General features: G+C 38.2%; 4 protein-coding genes across 6 annotated transcripts; all 4 read left to right on the top strand.

The window, feature by feature from the left end:
- Positions 1–735: 735 nt before the first annotated feature.
- On the top strand, positions 736–2,833 carry uraha (urate (5-hydroxyiso-) hydrolase a). Of its 3 annotated transcripts, none has more exons than XM_069523252.1 (5): positions 736–821; positions 1,075–1,177; positions 2,000–2,130; positions 2,229–2,364; positions 2,476–2,833. In XM_069523252.1, exons 2-5 carry the CDS (start codon positions 1,124–1,126, stop codon positions 2,563–2,565), a joined length of 411 nt encoding a protein of 136 aa, XP_069379353.1. In that variant the 5' UTR covers positions 736–821; positions 1,075–1,123; the 3' UTR covers positions 2,566–2,833. The 3 variants fall into 3 exon arrangements, with proteins under 3 accessions (XP_069379353.1, XP_019954278.1, XP_069379362.1); XM_069523261.1 differs by having other exon boundaries at positions 738–821; positions 1,119–1,177; XM_020098719.2 differs by having other exon boundaries at positions 736–1,177.
- Positions 2,834–3,328: 495 nt separating this feature from the next.
- Positions 3,329–5,842, top strand: pdcd5 (programmed cell death 5). The gene is made up of 6 exons (XM_069523275.1): positions 3,329–3,568; positions 4,479–4,519; positions 4,789–4,850; positions 4,938–5,029; positions 5,110–5,181; positions 5,262–5,842. Exons 1-6 carry the CDS (start codon positions 3,503–3,505, stop codon positions 5,307–5,309), a joined length of 381 nt encoding a protein of 126 aa, XP_069379376.1. The 5' UTR covers positions 3,329–3,502; the 3' UTR covers positions 5,310–5,842.
- Positions 5,843–6,975: 1,133 nt separating this feature from the next.
- Positions 6,976–11,463, top strand: mvda (mevalonate (diphospho) decarboxylase a). The gene is made up of 10 exons (XM_069523212.1): positions 6,976–7,226; positions 7,409–7,479; positions 8,289–8,403; positions 8,488–8,634; positions 9,171–9,370; positions 9,566–9,640; positions 9,759–9,977; positions 10,452–10,567; positions 10,687–10,795; positions 11,012–11,463. Exons 1-10 carry the CDS (start codon positions 7,025–7,027, stop codon positions 11,090–11,092), a joined length of 1,335 nt encoding a protein of 444 aa, XP_069379313.1. The 5' UTR covers positions 6,976–7,024; the 3' UTR covers positions 11,093–11,463.
- Positions 11,464–12,178: 715 nt separating this feature from the next.
- On the top strand, positions 12,179–15,096 carry cyba (cytochrome b-245, alpha polypeptide). The gene is made up of 6 exons (XM_020098704.2): positions 12,179–12,401; positions 12,656–12,725; positions 13,523–13,597; positions 13,697–13,780; positions 13,912–13,993; positions 14,327–15,096. The coding sequence occupies exons 1-6, from the start codon at positions 12,344–12,346 to the stop codon at positions 14,513–14,515; spliced, it is 558 nt and encodes a 185-aa protein (XP_019954263.1). The 5' UTR covers positions 12,179–12,343; the 3' UTR covers positions 14,516–15,096.
- Positions 15,097–16,281: the final 1,185 nt, after the last annotated feature.

Raw genomic sequence — 16,281 nt, 5'->3', positions numbered from 1 at the left:
CAGACAATTTTTATCCTAAAAAGAATAACAAATCTAAAATGATGTCAGTGTCATAATCCAGAAATGTCAGACAGTTCAGAAACAGGTCAAAAGATGAAATTAGTCAATTAGTTCTGTGAGATACTTTCAGTCTGTTATTCTCTCACATGCTGAGGAGTCAATGCTCGGAAACAAAATCTGAAAAAAGGACAATTCCACCTTCAGCCTCTTTACCACCAGCTCTCACTCTGGAAATTCAACTTAGATATCTGACAAAGATTTATAGAGCTGAGATGCTACAGACACACAGAAAGGAAGAAGTTGATGGTTGATAAGGTATAAAAGTAGAGTTGAGTTGAAAGAAGAAATACCACATACAATAAAGCTTTTGAAGTATTACCTAATGTGTGGTGCAAACAAATGTAGTTTAAAAATTATATATTTTTATTCTAATGAAGTCAAAAGGTTCAGTTCACAAGTGAAGGCAAATCTGTTATTGAATTCTAACATTTACCTCAAAGCTGTCCTGTGGTTCATGTAGTGTACATACAAACTCTCTGACCAGATCACTTACTGACATTCTCAAAGTTTTACCATATCATTTATTAAACAGTAATAAACACACAGTAGACTTGACTACTTGAAACACATTGCTTGTTTCCAACTTTTAGCACCAAACAATCCCTTAAATTTGAGAATATTACACTTCTTGGATGTGTATTTCACTGTCAAGAGAAGTAGAGGGTGTGTGGGGGGAGGTGACAGAGCACATGTCTTTCAGTGAGGAAATTCAAGCAGGAAGTTGTAGGTGAGGACAACTAGTAAGGTTTAAAACTGCCGAGGTAAGAAAATCAAAGACTTTCTTTTACTCCAATCAGTCGTGCCACTTCAAATGAGCCCCCGTCTCAATGCAGTCGACTGTGATCATTCATTTCCACTGAGTTCAAAGTGCTGGAGGCAAAGTGTGACTAAAGGGACTCTTGCAAAACTGGTTGTCTGTTGACAAAGAGATAAGCACATGCCTGCTGAACAGGGCACAAGTTATGCTACCGAAGTCTGATGCTGTTAAATAAACCGTAACATTACATTTCTCAGTTAAAACTGCTGACCTAGTTTCATCCACTCACTGCATTCTTCAGCACACATGAGTGTGTCCAGGCTGCAGAAACTGGAGGGTCATATTTTGCCTGAAAATAAGGTAAGCACAAAACTCTGACAAAACACATGGTCAAAGATTTTTGACTCAACATGATGAATGTGAAGCTACACAGTGTTATACATTGAAAGAGTTAGATTGCACTGATTACTGTATGATACAGAAAGTAGATGCACTCTGTGGCTGTGGAGATAGTTTGATGAAATGACTCATCAAATTCAGAGACATAACTATTAAATTATATCCAGGGTATTTATTTACATTACATTTATATTTACAGTCAGATATAATTAACAACTACCTGGTATTGTTTTTACTAAGTCATGGTAAGAAACCACTCTACCATTAAGGTTGACTTCAGTTGTTATAACACTGTGGTAAAGCACTGTGATTTTGTGTGAAAGGAGCTATGCAAATAAACTTACTATACTTATTATGGCACACTGACCTCTAATAATTACATACGTCCTGTTGTTTGATAATGCTTGTTGTCTATAGATAAGATTAATTGATGACAGATAAAACTACAAATCTGCATTTCAAGAATTATTGTCATATTGTCTGTTGTGCTCTGATGCTTGTCTCTGATGAAAGAAACAGAATCACAATCCTAAAATCCTTATAAACATCAGGATACTCGACTCAGTGTCAACTCAGTTTCTCTTTGTCATCTTCAATTAGATGTGAAAATTCAGATCTGGTCAATTTGGAATAACCTGGCAAAGATAATTAAAAATCACATAGGTTCAGTGTTTATTTGAGAAAACTTGGCCTGTCTGAAAATAATTGTGTCACTCGTCAAGTATGTGTGAGAATTATTTTAGATGTGAGCTCATCCATTCAAAGTGGTCCCTTGGTCTGTAGAGCACAACAATGGCAAGTCCACTCACCACTCACGTGCTGAATACAGCCTTGGGGATCCCTGCTTCAAACATGGCCCTCAGCCTCTCTCGACAAGACCCCTGCACCAAAGACTGGACAACGATAACCACCGGGTAACAACCTGAAAAAAACTGATCATAGATTCATTTCAGAGTCTCAAACATTACTCTTGCAAGTTTCATCACATATCTTACATCTTGTGTCTCAACAGGGCCACTAATGACGATGGACGTTGTCCAGGGCTCATCACAAAAGAACTGTTCACCCCTGGTGTGTATAGACTGCATTTTGAAACCGCTCAATACTGGGCGAGTACGGGCGACACCAGTTTTTACCCCTATGTTGAGGTGAAGAAATATTTTTTTCTTGACATTGTATGTGTATCCTCTTTTAACCTGTAGTATGAATATGATGACAGTCTTGCCAATCAGTGTGATCATATTTGTTGTTTGTTGCAGATCGTCTTTACTATAAATGACCCTGGAGTGAAGTACCATGTCCCCTTGCTGCTGAGTCGTTTCTCTTACAGTACCTACAGAGGGAGCTAGAGGTTAGATGGGATGAAGTCCTGAGACTACCCCATCTGTCAAAACAGGCAGTGACATGTCCCACAATGATAAAACACAATCCTCCATGTAAATTATCATTGCATTTTAATTATGATCTCATATTCAATGTGAGTATATTCTAGTTGAATAAACCATGTTCCTGATATAAATTGTACTTGGGCTATTAACACAATGTTTAAAATCTGTTTAACAGTCAGTACAGCATACAATATCTTAATTAATCTATTGAATAAAGTGTTTAGTATCAGATGTGTTTTTCTTGTGTAACAATGGAAGTGATTCATGCTCTTTCTGTGTTTGTAAAGAGGCAAAAGTAGCCAAGTTAAGTAAAGTAAAGATGCCAGAAGAATATTAATTTTATACATATCCACAAATTCATAATTATCTGTTCAGTGGGGATGGTGCATTTATTTGTATTCAGAAGTTAAAAAAAAAACCAATCTATTAACAAACTACACCCATTATAAGATTACACCACAAGCATGTGACTTCAACATCACCACAACTGAATTATTAAATGCCCCACTTTAAAACATACTTGGGTTCAAATATGTTAAGTTAAGTAAACTAAGTGTATCTATTTAAAACAAAACAATACAATAATAAAAGCAACACTAAAACTATCGATTGTAGGGAATGTATTTCATTTTATCTTAAAGAGTTTAACCTTCGTCCTCATAATTAAAACCAAAACCAGGAAAATCTTTGGAACAGTTTCCACCACTTCTTCTGCTGATGATTGCTCTGTGCTCGCTTGCTTCCCCCTGCGTGCTGGATGGATCAGTCTCATCCACATCGACTACACTTCCTGCGGCTGGGTAGGGCCTTGGCTCTGATGGGAGAATAGTCTGATTTCTTCAGCTCAACACTCTCTCACCTCCTCAGACCTTTAGCTCCATATTCCTTTTGTGAAAACATGGCGGACGACGAGTTAGAGGCGATCCGGCGGCAGAGGATGGCGGAACTTCAGGCCAAACACGGGGTGAGAGAGTCACCATCAGCCGAGGAGCGTGCTAGCAGCCGCCCTATAAGGAGATGCTGGGTTCATGTTGCTGCTAGCTAGTGGAGCTAAATCAGTCAACCAGCGTGAAGCTGTCACACAGGGAACACACTGTGCATGCTGACTATTTAAACACAGTCTATGATGCTATTAAAGTATGTGAACCGTTTCACATCAGCTATGATGTGTAGCAACCACAATAATACCCAGCATCGTCTCACTGCTAGCTTTGAATCTCTTGTGATGCAGCGATCCAACTGTGTAAAACCTCATCGGAGCAAAACGAGTTAGAAACCTGTTAAAATGACGAATCCACGAGACAATAGCCTGACTCACGTGACTGAGGTTGAATATTTCCTTTATTAACGAGATAATCTACTGTTCTGCTAACCCAGAATAGTGGACAGTTTTCTGATCTTAATGTAGTTTATTTCTTTGTAAGCTTATTATTACAACATACAGGGAAATATACTAACTGTTAAGCTGCAAGGTTGTAAGATAGTATTTAACATATGCTTACTGTGGTATCCTTTATAATGTAATATTATGTAGGGCTGGGTCATAAAACATTGTCATTATGGCAATGCACTTTTCAATAATAGCAGTGAAATAAAACGATAATACAATAGCTGGCATTTTTCTCAATTTTCTGTTATTTTACAGAGAAAACAATCTGTAGAGTAATCCATAATGAAATGAAATATCACAGACCTTATTTTGAGTCAGAAACTGGCACCATTACATAGTCTGCTCTCCAGTGAGTACTGAGATGTTGTTGTTTTTTTAAATTAGTGTCCCTACATACATAGTTCTTGCCTTGATACATGTATTGTACATGTCGTTAGTGTAGTCTCCCTCTAACCCACTGTATTTGTCTCACATGTTCTTCCAGGATGCTTCAAATAATCAGCAAGGAGAGGAGGCCAAACAAAGGTGAGCTGTGTTCAATAATTAAAGTGATTATTATTTATTTATATACTCTACATTTACTTCTCTGCAGCTCTGGACACTTCTTTATTACTCAGATAAACAGCCCTTAAATTGAATATCTATTCACTGAATTATCAACCTTTCCAGAATCGCAGTTTATTTAAAAAACAATTAGATCTGGATGTATGTTTTATTTTTTACTGATATCAGTCTTATATCCAAACTGTATTTTATAGATCTAATGTGAGAATATAATTACTTTATATTTACAGAGAAACTGACATGAGGAACTCTATTTTGGCCCAAGTTCTTGACCAGTTTGCCCGTGCCAGATGTAAGTATGCTCTCATATTCATAGTTTGGCCTGTTGAAACTTTCCTTTTGGAAATGAATCATGTTTACTTATTTTATTTTTCTTCAGTAAGCAATCTTGCTTTGGTGAAGCCAGAGAAGGCCAAAGCAGTTGAAAACTATCTCATTCAGATGGCTCGTTTTGGAAAGTTGGGAGGAAAGGTAAGAAAAAGACTCCGGAAGCCTGAAGTAGTGTGAATGTCACATGGCAGCAGTGCAATGACCATATTTTCTCTTGTCAGATTTCCGAGTCAGGCTTGATTGAAATCCTAGAAAAAGTCAGCCAGCAAACAGAGAAAAAAACGACTGTCAAAGTAAGTTCCCAGAAATGTTGCATACTTTGGTGCATTTGTAGTTTTCTGTAGTCCAGCTTAATTTTTTTTTCTTCTGCCAGTTCAACAGACAGAGGGTGATGGACTCAGATGATGATGATGATTTCTAACTTTTTGGAGCCCTGGAACGAGCCAAGAAATCTGGCAGATACGCTTTACTTGGACTCGGATAGCATCTCTAATCACCTTTTTGCTGTTAGCTAAATCCTGGGATGCTGTGGTTCTCTGGAAAATACACACCAAGAGGAAAAAACATGGACATGAGGTTGACATTGTGGCATCAGTGGTGGGGGGTAGAATACACACAGTGTCAAATAAGGTTTTCTTTTGTGATCTCTCTTCAGTCAAATTGACACAAATTTGCACTGCATATGTTGTACCCCTGACAACTCACAGCACTGTGACTCCTCTTGTTCTTCGTGGTAGTTACCCTTTTATTTCTCCATGGTTGATTTCTGTTCTTCAAATATAAAATGTTAGACAAAATGCAAAACTCAGTTGATGCATTTTATCATGACTTTTCATTTAATACAATATATTTTTGTCTATTCAGGGCCAGCCCTGGATGTTGCCCTTGGATATTTTCTTTTTGCTGACATGTATCTTGAACGTTTACATAAAAATAAAAGAAGCCTTAAATTCATGTTTTGCTTATTTTTTTAGGGAACCCTATAGTGTTTAGCTACTTAAGAGGTTTACGTTTTGGGTTTTAACGCAAATTCTGTTATGGGTTGGACAAAATTGGACAAAAATATTCTCTTATTGGTGTTCAGAATGAAGAAACAGTTTTTAGAATTGATCAATGTAGTTTTGATTTTTAAGAAACCACAAAGCTGAAACCTGACTCATTTTTTTGTTTGTAAGATACTTTGTGTGAAGTCCAGAGCCACCAAAGTTTACATGCAAACTTTTATTCCCAGAATTAACATATCACAGTGAGTCTGTAGCAATTACCAAAAGAAATACTTTTTTAGCTGCATGATCTCAAGTTAGCTTACAGTTGATATCCATTTTACAAACACTACAACATAGTAATACTTAACTGAAGGATCACTTTGGACTTTTTTGTTCCTGTATTACCAAGTGGGGAAGGAGAAACATCTAATTCTGCCAGAAAAGGACAAACTACATGAATCAGCAGCTTTGAGAGTTTTTAAATCCTTGAATTAAAAAAACACTCATGACAGTTATGCTCCTGTATTCATTTTTTTCTCAACTTTAATGTATGTAAAAATAGCCTCAAAATTCATAATATCATTCTTAAATACCCAAAGAACAGTATTAGTGATCAATATTCTTCATTCTTTCTAATGCATTTAGCCACATTTTAAAATGTAACTCGTCAAGGTGCCAATTCTAGAAGTTGAATGTATGTTAAATGCGATATTCATGCTATTTACATTTTGTGTACGTATAGTTGCAAAATAATTCTAATTGAATGCATGATAGGAGTACTACAGAGTATAAATACTCAAGCATAATCTTAACATTGTACTTGAGAATTTCAGCTAAACTTTACATGTACTTATTCATTTATATTCATGCTGCTGCTGAAAACAGTTGGTTTGATATTTCAATCTCTTTCTTCTTTCTCTTGTTTCTCTTGTGTTTATATATGTATATTATATAAACTAGATTACAATGACACAATTGTACATGTGTAATAGTTGACAGTGTGTGTGTGTGGGGGGGGGGGGGTCTCTGTCCTTGCCCCATTTTCGCACGACCGTGGTCAGATGATTTCTCATTGGCTAGTCCATCTGTTTCGTCAAAACGCCTCTGCTCTGATTGGCGCAGGCCTGAGCCACATGTTCAACACCAGCCAATGAGGGAGGAGCTTTACGCTACACTCGATGACAGGGAAGCTGCAGAACACGAGAGGAGCAGCTACAGTGTCTGTTTCACTTCACCAGAACCTGCACAGATCACAGACCTGCGGGTTCCACTGGTTCTGACTGAGGACAACATGGAGAAGCCGAACACAGTGACCTGCTGCGCTCCCGTGAACATCGCTGTCATCAAATACTGTGAGTATGTGGAGCTTCGTGCAGCAGCTCCGGTGCTGTGGGTCGAACCCTGATTAAACGATCAGACGTGTGTTTCCTCAGTGTGTCATGTCTTAGTAAATACTGCTCACTTATGTGGTTTCACATATTTACACTGTTTAACACCGTCACCCAGTCATTTACTGTCTGTAACTACTTTTCAGGGGGGAAGAGAGATGAAGAATTAATCCTTCCCATTAACTCATCCCTGAGTGTCACATTGCATCAAGACCAGGTATTTAAGTATACAACCACTTCACTTTACTTTACTTTACGTGTGTGTGTGTGTGTCTGTGTGTGTGTGTGTGTGTGTGTGTGTGTGTGTGTGTGTGTATGTGTGTGTGTGTGTGTGTGTGTGTCTGTGTGTGTGTGTGTCTGTGTATGTATGTGTATGTATGTGTATGTATGTGTGTGTGTGTGTGTGTGTGTGTGTGTGTGTGTGTGTGTGTGTGTGAGGCAGAGAGAGAGACAACAGAAGGTTTTCCAAATGTCCTTTTTTTGCTCCTGTCCAGAACTGCTACAGTGAATGAGTGTGTTTTCCTCATCATATCAATCGATCAAACTTTATTTGTAAAGCATCTTTCACACAGTTTGGTTCAGCTCAAAGTGCTTCACAATTGACTGATGCACTGAAAATAGGACAAAACAAAAGAAAAGAAAATGCTTAAAGTGAAATTCCATAAAATAATCCTTATAAAGCTATAATAACACAAAACAATAAAATACATGAAATAAGTATTTAAAAAAAGGGGATGACAACATGTAATCATTTTAACACTTGTAAAGATAAAACTGTTGTTATTCTTGAAATATCTCGGAGCACAGCTGGTGTTGGAGCACAGTGTCAACATCCGTCTGACATGGTTGTTGTAGCATGGCATAAATATATGATACCAGTTTGTTTTTTTTAAATGGACATTGCCTTTGAATTGTGCTTGGATGATGTGATGTGCAAATATCTTGAGGCTAAAGTTTTTGATTTTGAGATCATACCAGTGACATCACGGTCAACGGGTTGTAATACATTTGGTTTCTTCTGTTTAGTTGAAAACAACCACAACTGTTGCAACGAGCAGATCATTTCAGGAGGATCGAATATGGCTCAACGGCAAAGAGGAGGACATAAACCATCCAAGACTACAGTCCTGTCTCAGAGAGAGTGAGTCCGATGTGTGATATCTCTCACCCTCTGCCAGTCCGAGAGCGTGCACGCTAATGTCATTCTTCTGTGTTCTGCACGCAGTTCGAAGATTAGCACGGAAGAGACGTAATGATGGAGACCCTGGTTTGAATTTGACCGGTTTGTCTCACAAAGTCCACATCTGCTCAGTTAATAACTTCCCCACTGCTGCAGGACTCGCCTCCTCGGCTGCTGGATTCGCCTGCCTAGGTGAGAATTAATGGAATGTAATCACACCAAAGGCAATTCCCAACAACAACCTACAAACTACCTTATGTTAGCCTCTGTCCATTCTTCGACATGAATAGTTGCACAAACTTAAAGGTCCAGTGTGTAAGATTTAGGTGAAAGAGATCTATTGACAGAAATTTAATATAAAATAATCCTGGTGATGTTGTCGCTGGTGTGTTCCATCTAAATTGTACAAAATGTTGTTTTCTCTACCCCAGAATGGGCCTTTTAAAATTAAATACTATATATTTGCATTAGGAGAGGGGCCTCTCTACGGAGACCGCCATGTTTTTTTCAGTAGCTCAGACTGGACAAACTAACACCTTTTGAGTTTTTATGACAACTGAAGACTATCACAGGTTATCTGTCGAGGAGGGTGAGGTGAGGGGCTGCAACATGCAACTTCACCACTAGATATCGCTGAATTCTACACACTGAATCTTTAAGTACATTTAACCCCGTGGAGAAATACAAATTAATAACATATCCTCTTTATCCCTGTGTGTCTGTTGCAGTTTACACTCTGGCTCAGGTGTTTGGAGTGGAGGGGGAGTTGTCTGGCATCGCTCGGCAAGGCTCAGGCAGCGCATGTAGGAGTATGTATGGGGGTTTCGTGCAGTGGATCATGGGGAAAAAAGATGACGGCAAGGACAGTCTCGCGCAGCAGGTGGAGCCAGAGACTCACTGGCCCGAGCTCAGAATCCTTGTACTTGTTGTAAGTGTGATTATGTGTGTGAGAGAATTAAAGAATGAACGTGTGCCTGTGATGTGTTGGAACATACGTTCTCTACTGTGAAAAGCACTTGTTTAAATGAGAGTAGTAATGTATAAAGTGACTGAACGTCCCCACTTTAAATGAGATTAGTACAAAGTTACAGCAGGTGTAATTTTATGTGTGTTTTTCTCACAGGCCAGTGCTGAGCGGAAACCAGTCGGCAGCACCTCTGGGATGCAAACCAGTGTACAAACAAGCTGTCTATTAAAGGTAATGTGTTCACCCTCCAACACACATTAATAATTACATCACTGTCAGTGTGCTGCATTTAAACCCAGTTGAGTGATACTCACAAGATGGTGTATGTCCATTCTTTTTCTGTGTCCAGCATCGGGCTGAGTCTGTGGTCCCCGGCCGAATGGTAGAGATGATCGAAGCGGTGCAGAGAAAGGACTTCACTGCGTTTGCTGAGCTGACCATGAAGGACAGTAACCAGTTCCACGCCACCTGCCTTGACACGTACCCTCCCATCTTCTACCTCAATAATGTGTCTCGACAGGTCATCAACTTGGTGCATCGATATAACAGGCACTACGGGGACACAAGGGTGAGTGACCTCTCAACTCTGAGTCACAGATCCAACTGGATCGCTGTCTACATACTTTTGTTCTATATTATTATTACTGCATATGTACAAATTGATCTCATAACTTTAGCAATTAAAAAATAAAATCCATTTATTATTTGTTTCTAATTGATTAAGATTGATTCAGTTCTGCAGAATAGAAACATAGCATTGTACAATTTCAGAGCACATTTGAAGTTCATGAAGCTAAAATTATGCAAACTACAAACACAATTTGTATGTGATGGCGTCTATGTTTTTTAATAATATATTTCATACAGTGTGTGTTACTGTAGCCTTCTTGCCTCTATATTACAGCTAGAGTGAGTCTGTTCACATGGCTGAGTTTCTGAGGTGTTGTAATAAAGATGTGAATCTTATGTCGTAGCCTTCTGACAGAGACAGAAAAAATCTTCATCTTTATATGACAGTCCCCATCGGTTTGTTTCCCTCTAGGTGGCCTACACTTTTGACGCAGGGCCAAATGCAGTGATCTTCACTCTGCAGCAGCACGTTCCTGAGTTCGTCCAAGTGGTTCAACATTTTTTTCCTCCCGATACCAACGGAGGACAGTGAGTTGACAGTCACTGGACTTTACCGCTTAGTTCTCTGAGAAGTAGATTTTCTGTTCAGTCGTAAATATTAAGGTGTGTTTTCTTTCAGCCCTCTCAGTTTTCTTCTTGTTCTACAGGTTTATTAAGGGTCTTCCAGGTCACTGTGCTCCTCTTTCTGAGGATCTCAAGCAGGCTATTGGTCTAGAGCCCATGCCGAAGGGACTAAGCTACATTATTAGTACCAAGGTACACATACACAAGTTTAGATTCATCATTCGTCTGCATTTCCTTTTAAACATGTTGATGTAACACTGTGTTGCACTACTTTGGTTGAATATTGTAACACATATTGTGTTTTACAGCAGCTCCTCTGCTTTACAGACACACCGGTAGAGAATCTAATCTTGAGTTGAGTGTTTTTCTCTGGTAAAAGTCAGATCTTTTCTTGTTTTGTTTTTCAAGGCTGGACCAGGCCCGTGTGTTGTGGAAGATCCCACTCAGCATCTGCTTGGATCTGATGGTCTGCCTAAGAAGACTGCATGATGCCCTGAAGACCTGAAGAAGCAAACTTTCCCAGAGCAATAAAGAAGCCAAATGTGGTCCTAAATAACTTTTTTACAAACACCAGGCATCTCTTTTACTATTATTGGTGCTAATATTTCTCCCTTCATGTTTCAAATTGAACTGGTGTCTCTCAGTCTTTACACCACTTTATTCTTCTACGATTTTTCATAGCTCTCAATATTTCTTAGAGACATTTATTCCCTCAGCCAAAGGAGGTTATGTTTTCATTGCTGTGTTTGGTTATTATAGTTATTTGACCATAAATGGATACTTGTAAACAAACAGAACCTATTTCAGAGATGTTCATCTTATTCTGTAAAATAGAATAAAATATATTTTCGTCAATAAAATGTTGTTCCTTCTTGTTTTTGGATAGTCATTTATATTAACATGACATTTCAAGATTAGTTGTTGTTCTTTAAGGAACTTACTTGGAATTGTTACTCTCTAGGCAAGTTCAAAGTTCTTTAAAAATTATGTTTCATTAAACAATTTCATTTTTCATAATTCATTTTGTGCAGCACTTTCTCTATCACACATCAATAACACAGGAGCAAGTTCAGATTTAGTGTGTTGCCCGAGACCTCTTCGTCACGCAGAATGGAAGAGTTGGGGATCAAACCGCCGAGCATGTGACTAGTGGACAACGTTCTCTACCTCCTGAGCTGCATCCGCCCGCATATTTATATTTTATTTGCTGCCCAAGGACTCCTTGGCAGAAGAGACATTGGACCTTCCTCTGTAAATACATAAATAAAACAGATGACAACAAATCATGAAAATTGCATGTTATACATAATTTTACTCACGTTGCCAAGTTGCTAACTTCTAGTTTTGAAACTTGAAGTGTATTAAAAAGTGTAAAAGCTAAATGTGCTTTGAAAAAACCTTGATTGGCCAAATGTAGAACTGAGAGAACTCCCTCATTCCTTCACTGATGGATAAAATCTGAACTCTGTAAAAGGGTTTAGACTTAACCCATCAGTATTTATAAGTGACTCTCTCCACATGTTTGACTTTTAGTTTACCTGTCTGACTTGCCTCAGACATTTGGGAAATGACGTCAAACGGGGCGTGGTGGTTTATCTAAGCCCCGCCCCTGAGCTCACATACCTCACATGCTCACATCTCGGAAAATACATCTTCTTCCTGATAGAGTCGATCAAAACTGAGAGTCAGTGAGGAAACTTTCAGAGAGTTTCAGAGCACTGAGCTGAGCAGGTCAACACTATGGGTAAGATAGAGTGGGCGATGTGGGCCAATGAGCAGGCTCTGGCTTCAGGACTCAGTGAGTATTTCAACTCTTTGGTTGTCCACATTCAAACCTGCATGGTTATTGTTCTGCTTCAGCATTGTAACATTCAATATTTGCACGCACCTGTAACTTTATTTCTATTTTATGAGAACTTCAAACTGCATCATAAAAGTTTACTTCATCATTAGCTTGTGTCTTTGTTGAAAGTCAAATAATGTGTATATGTTTTTATACATATATTTGTTGTATTTTCATTTAAATGTCATCTTCCTGTTTGCTCCTTTCAGTTCTGCTCACTGGAGGTATTGTGGGGGTGGCCGGGCAGTTCAGGGGCTGGGAGTTTGCCGCTTATGCTGTGTATCCTTTAAATACTTTTTATAATCCATAACAGACGAGTGTAATCTCTGTTTTATTGAAAAGATAAGAACACTTTGCACTTCTACTGTGCTACTGTAGGAAAGTTTGAAGTCGTTTTGGATTAAAAAATGACATGTCATGTCAAATGACTGTATTGTAACATAATCTACAGAAGAGGCATGTTTAAGATGTCCTCTTGTGAAACTGTTCAATGTGTGTGTTTCTTCAGTGATCTGCTATTTTGAAATCACAGCCATATACTTTATTATTCTCATCTAACTTTTATTTTTATGATTTTTTTGCTTTTTATTTTTAGTACAATACCATGCTGTGTAAGCTTTCATACATCACAATCATAAAAGTACACATAAGACTTAAATTCGAGCTAAAATATATGTACTACTGATCAAGTTCATGCATATTTATAGTATTTGAAAGTCGCCAGATAGGGTCGACAGCATTGATAGAAGCTCAATTACCCTCTATGTGCAGTCACAAAATTTTAACCTGGCCTCATGTTTTAGTGAATTAGGGTTTGTAATAATTTATAATCAGTCTCAAATGTGCCTACCTCTATTCATAATTCAGTTTTGATTTATTTTAAACTGGTGAAAAGAAAACATGGCAGAAAGTAATTGTTCTTCCTGAATTCTTACTGTTCATTTTCCTTTCTGTCAGTCAAGTCATCCATCAGGTCCACTCATGTTTATTTAAATTCATTCGGGTTTGTTGTCAGTCATTGAGTTATTGTGACCTATTGACCCATGTGAGACGAATCAGCCTTGACAGAAAACTAGTGCTGCCGGAGTGTTTGTGTGTCTTCTGGAGTATCCCAGAAGCAAGAGGTCCAAGGGCACGAGCATGGAGAGAACGTAAGTGATGTTTTATCATTTTAGATTTCTGTAACATAATCAGCTGTAGTTTAATATTACAAAGCTCGTTGTTCACTTCTGATTCTTGTTCGTCCTCAGGGGTCAGCACTGCTTCACTGTGTGTGTAAAAGCCTTCGGGCCGTTGACAAAGAACTACTATGTCAGAGCATTTCTGCATGCTGCGTGAGTGAACAGTACCAGACACTTTCCTCTGTTGAACAGCATTCCTCTCACTGACATCCAATCCATCAAAAGAACGACTTGTCATGTGGTCTATTGTTCTGAAAGTTTCTTTGTGTCTTTTTTGTTTTTAGAATCTGTGTTCCTGGAGGTTTCATGCTCGCCACAGTCCTCGGATGCGTCTGCCTCGGCATCGCCAGCCTCATCTACCTGGCTGTGAGTAGAAAGTAGTCACCCTATTATTCTCCAGTCCAACAGGTTAAATATTGTCTACCTTGATAAAGTTGTGAGCTGAAGGAAGGAAGTGGCCAGTTTATGGTAACAAGGAAGAGATTGTTTTATTACAGCTTCCTCTATTGAGACACAACCCTGTGATTATGAAAGCTGACAGTCTGGGGTGTGACTAAATTCTCCAACAGGTCTAAATTTGGCAATGAGGACAATTGTTGTTAGAATTTTAACCTTAAGTTTGAGTCATGTTTGACTTGATTTCACAATACAAGCAACCATTACTGACCGGTATTGTTCTTCATGTTCTTGCTTTTACAGGCAGCTATCCGTGGTGAACACTGGGAGCCCATTCTTCCACGGAAGGAGGTTCGAAAGCCAGCAGAGAGCATGAAGAACCCTCCTCAGAATCCACCTCCGAGACCTCCTCCAGAGATGCACAGGAAACGGGTGGACGACCTGGAAGGAGCAGCCTATGACAACCCTTTCTCTGTTACTGAAAATGAGTAACCTGCCCTGTCCCCCATCCTCTGTATGTCATCCAGTATCTGCAGTGAGAGCTTTGTACGGTTAAAACCAGTCACAGTGGGACATCACCAGGTTCTGTGAGTCCGGAAAAATAAATTATCTGAGGTTTAGTAAAGCTGGTGACTGAACAACATCCTTTATACCTGCAGAGAAATACATATATACATATACATATTTTACTTTTGAACAAAAGACAGAGGAGATACATGTAAATTATGTCGCTTCTTTTATTGTACATGTATTTTTACTGCTTTGATGTAAGTGTACACCAATATTTGTTTCTGAACAAACCACCATGTATTTTAAGTTGTGTTGCATTCACTGTATTGTTTTGCATATCACATCATTTTCACATTATATTGTATAATGTATATAGTGTATTATTCTTTGTTCTTATCCCTTGCATATTTCTGTATTTTTAAGTCAACAAATCAAAATAATAGAGCTACACTGTACTGTTTGCTATAAATTGACGTGTATTTTGCCAGTGTCAGCCTCTCACTGACCATACTTCTTTTTTTTTCTCTACTTTTAATGTCTCATAAATAAACCTTTTGAACCCACTGGATCATCATGTCTTCTTTTTTTTTTACTTTAATGCATCTTATTTTTCAAGTTTCCCTCTTAGAATTATTTTAAGTGATGACAGTTGCAACTTCCCCCTTTCGCAAACAAGGGATTTCAATATACCAGAATTTCCTGCTCTTATCTCAATTGTTTCTCTAACTACGTTGTTGTCACATTGCAATCCATTGTTTGCTCATGACGGAAAAATAAAAGACAAATTAATTTGGCTCAACTTCTAGTTGTCGGACATGTTTCACTTTGGTGTCATGTCTCTTCTCGTGTTACATGATTTTATTTTTATCAGTCACAGCTGACCTGTGAAGCAGCTGGAGGAGGTAAGATGTTACTTCCTCATTTTAATTTGTGGGGCTGTAACATGAGACACACCAACAATGTAGAATATGTAATGGCATTTTTATTATTATACATTTATGTCTCATATGAATACGTTTTAACTTAAAGTCCTATAGTCTCATGTACACAAACATTTTTACCAATGTTGAACATAATAAAGAATTCTTTAAAACCTGCCAGTCTTGTTCAGGCACTTTTACTCATGTTACCACCTCTTTCTGCTTGAGAGATCATCAGACTGAGTGACGTGAGCAGTGAACATGTTGCATCAGATATTTCATTCGATGCAATAAGAATAATCGACGGTTTGAAATTATGAAATGAATTTCACAAATAATTAAATGGCCTGGAGTTGTGATTCACATTTTTGTGTGCTTGGAAAAACAACATTTTTAACATCTGAATGTGTACATTCAAGAATTGTAGAAAGTCTCACAATTTCAAGACTGAATCTGTAATAAAGTTTTGCAGCTGCAGAAATATTTTGTGTGCATGTAGTCATATCTTTAACTATGAGGTTTCACATAGTCTCAGATATACAAATTCCCCATCTGTGCATGTGAAACACAGGTTACATGCTTCAAGGTACAACTGATCTGTTCAGGAACCTTTTCTCACCACTTTCTATTGTGAGTTTTTTGATATTTTCATTGATTGGCCATAGAAACATTCATGGATCTTGAAGGAAAAAAAATCAGACATGTTAACAGGACCGATATTTATATTTAATTTAAATGTGGTTTCACAAGGGAACTGTCGGCGGATGCACTCTGCTGGGTGCCAGTCTAGTGTTCTATTTATTTTGAAAGCATATTTTAACTGTTAAT

Source organism: Paralichthys olivaceus, chromosome 1 (assembly GCF_024713975.1).
Source record: "Paralichthys olivaceus isolate ysfri-2021 chromosome 1, ASM2471397v2, whole genome shotgun sequence".
NCBI lineage: Eukaryota > Metazoa > Chordata > Actinopteri > Pleuronectiformes > Paralichthyidae > Paralichthys > Paralichthys olivaceus.
Note: the sequence above shows the minus strand (reverse complement) of the source record. Positions and strands in the feature narration are given on the sequence as shown.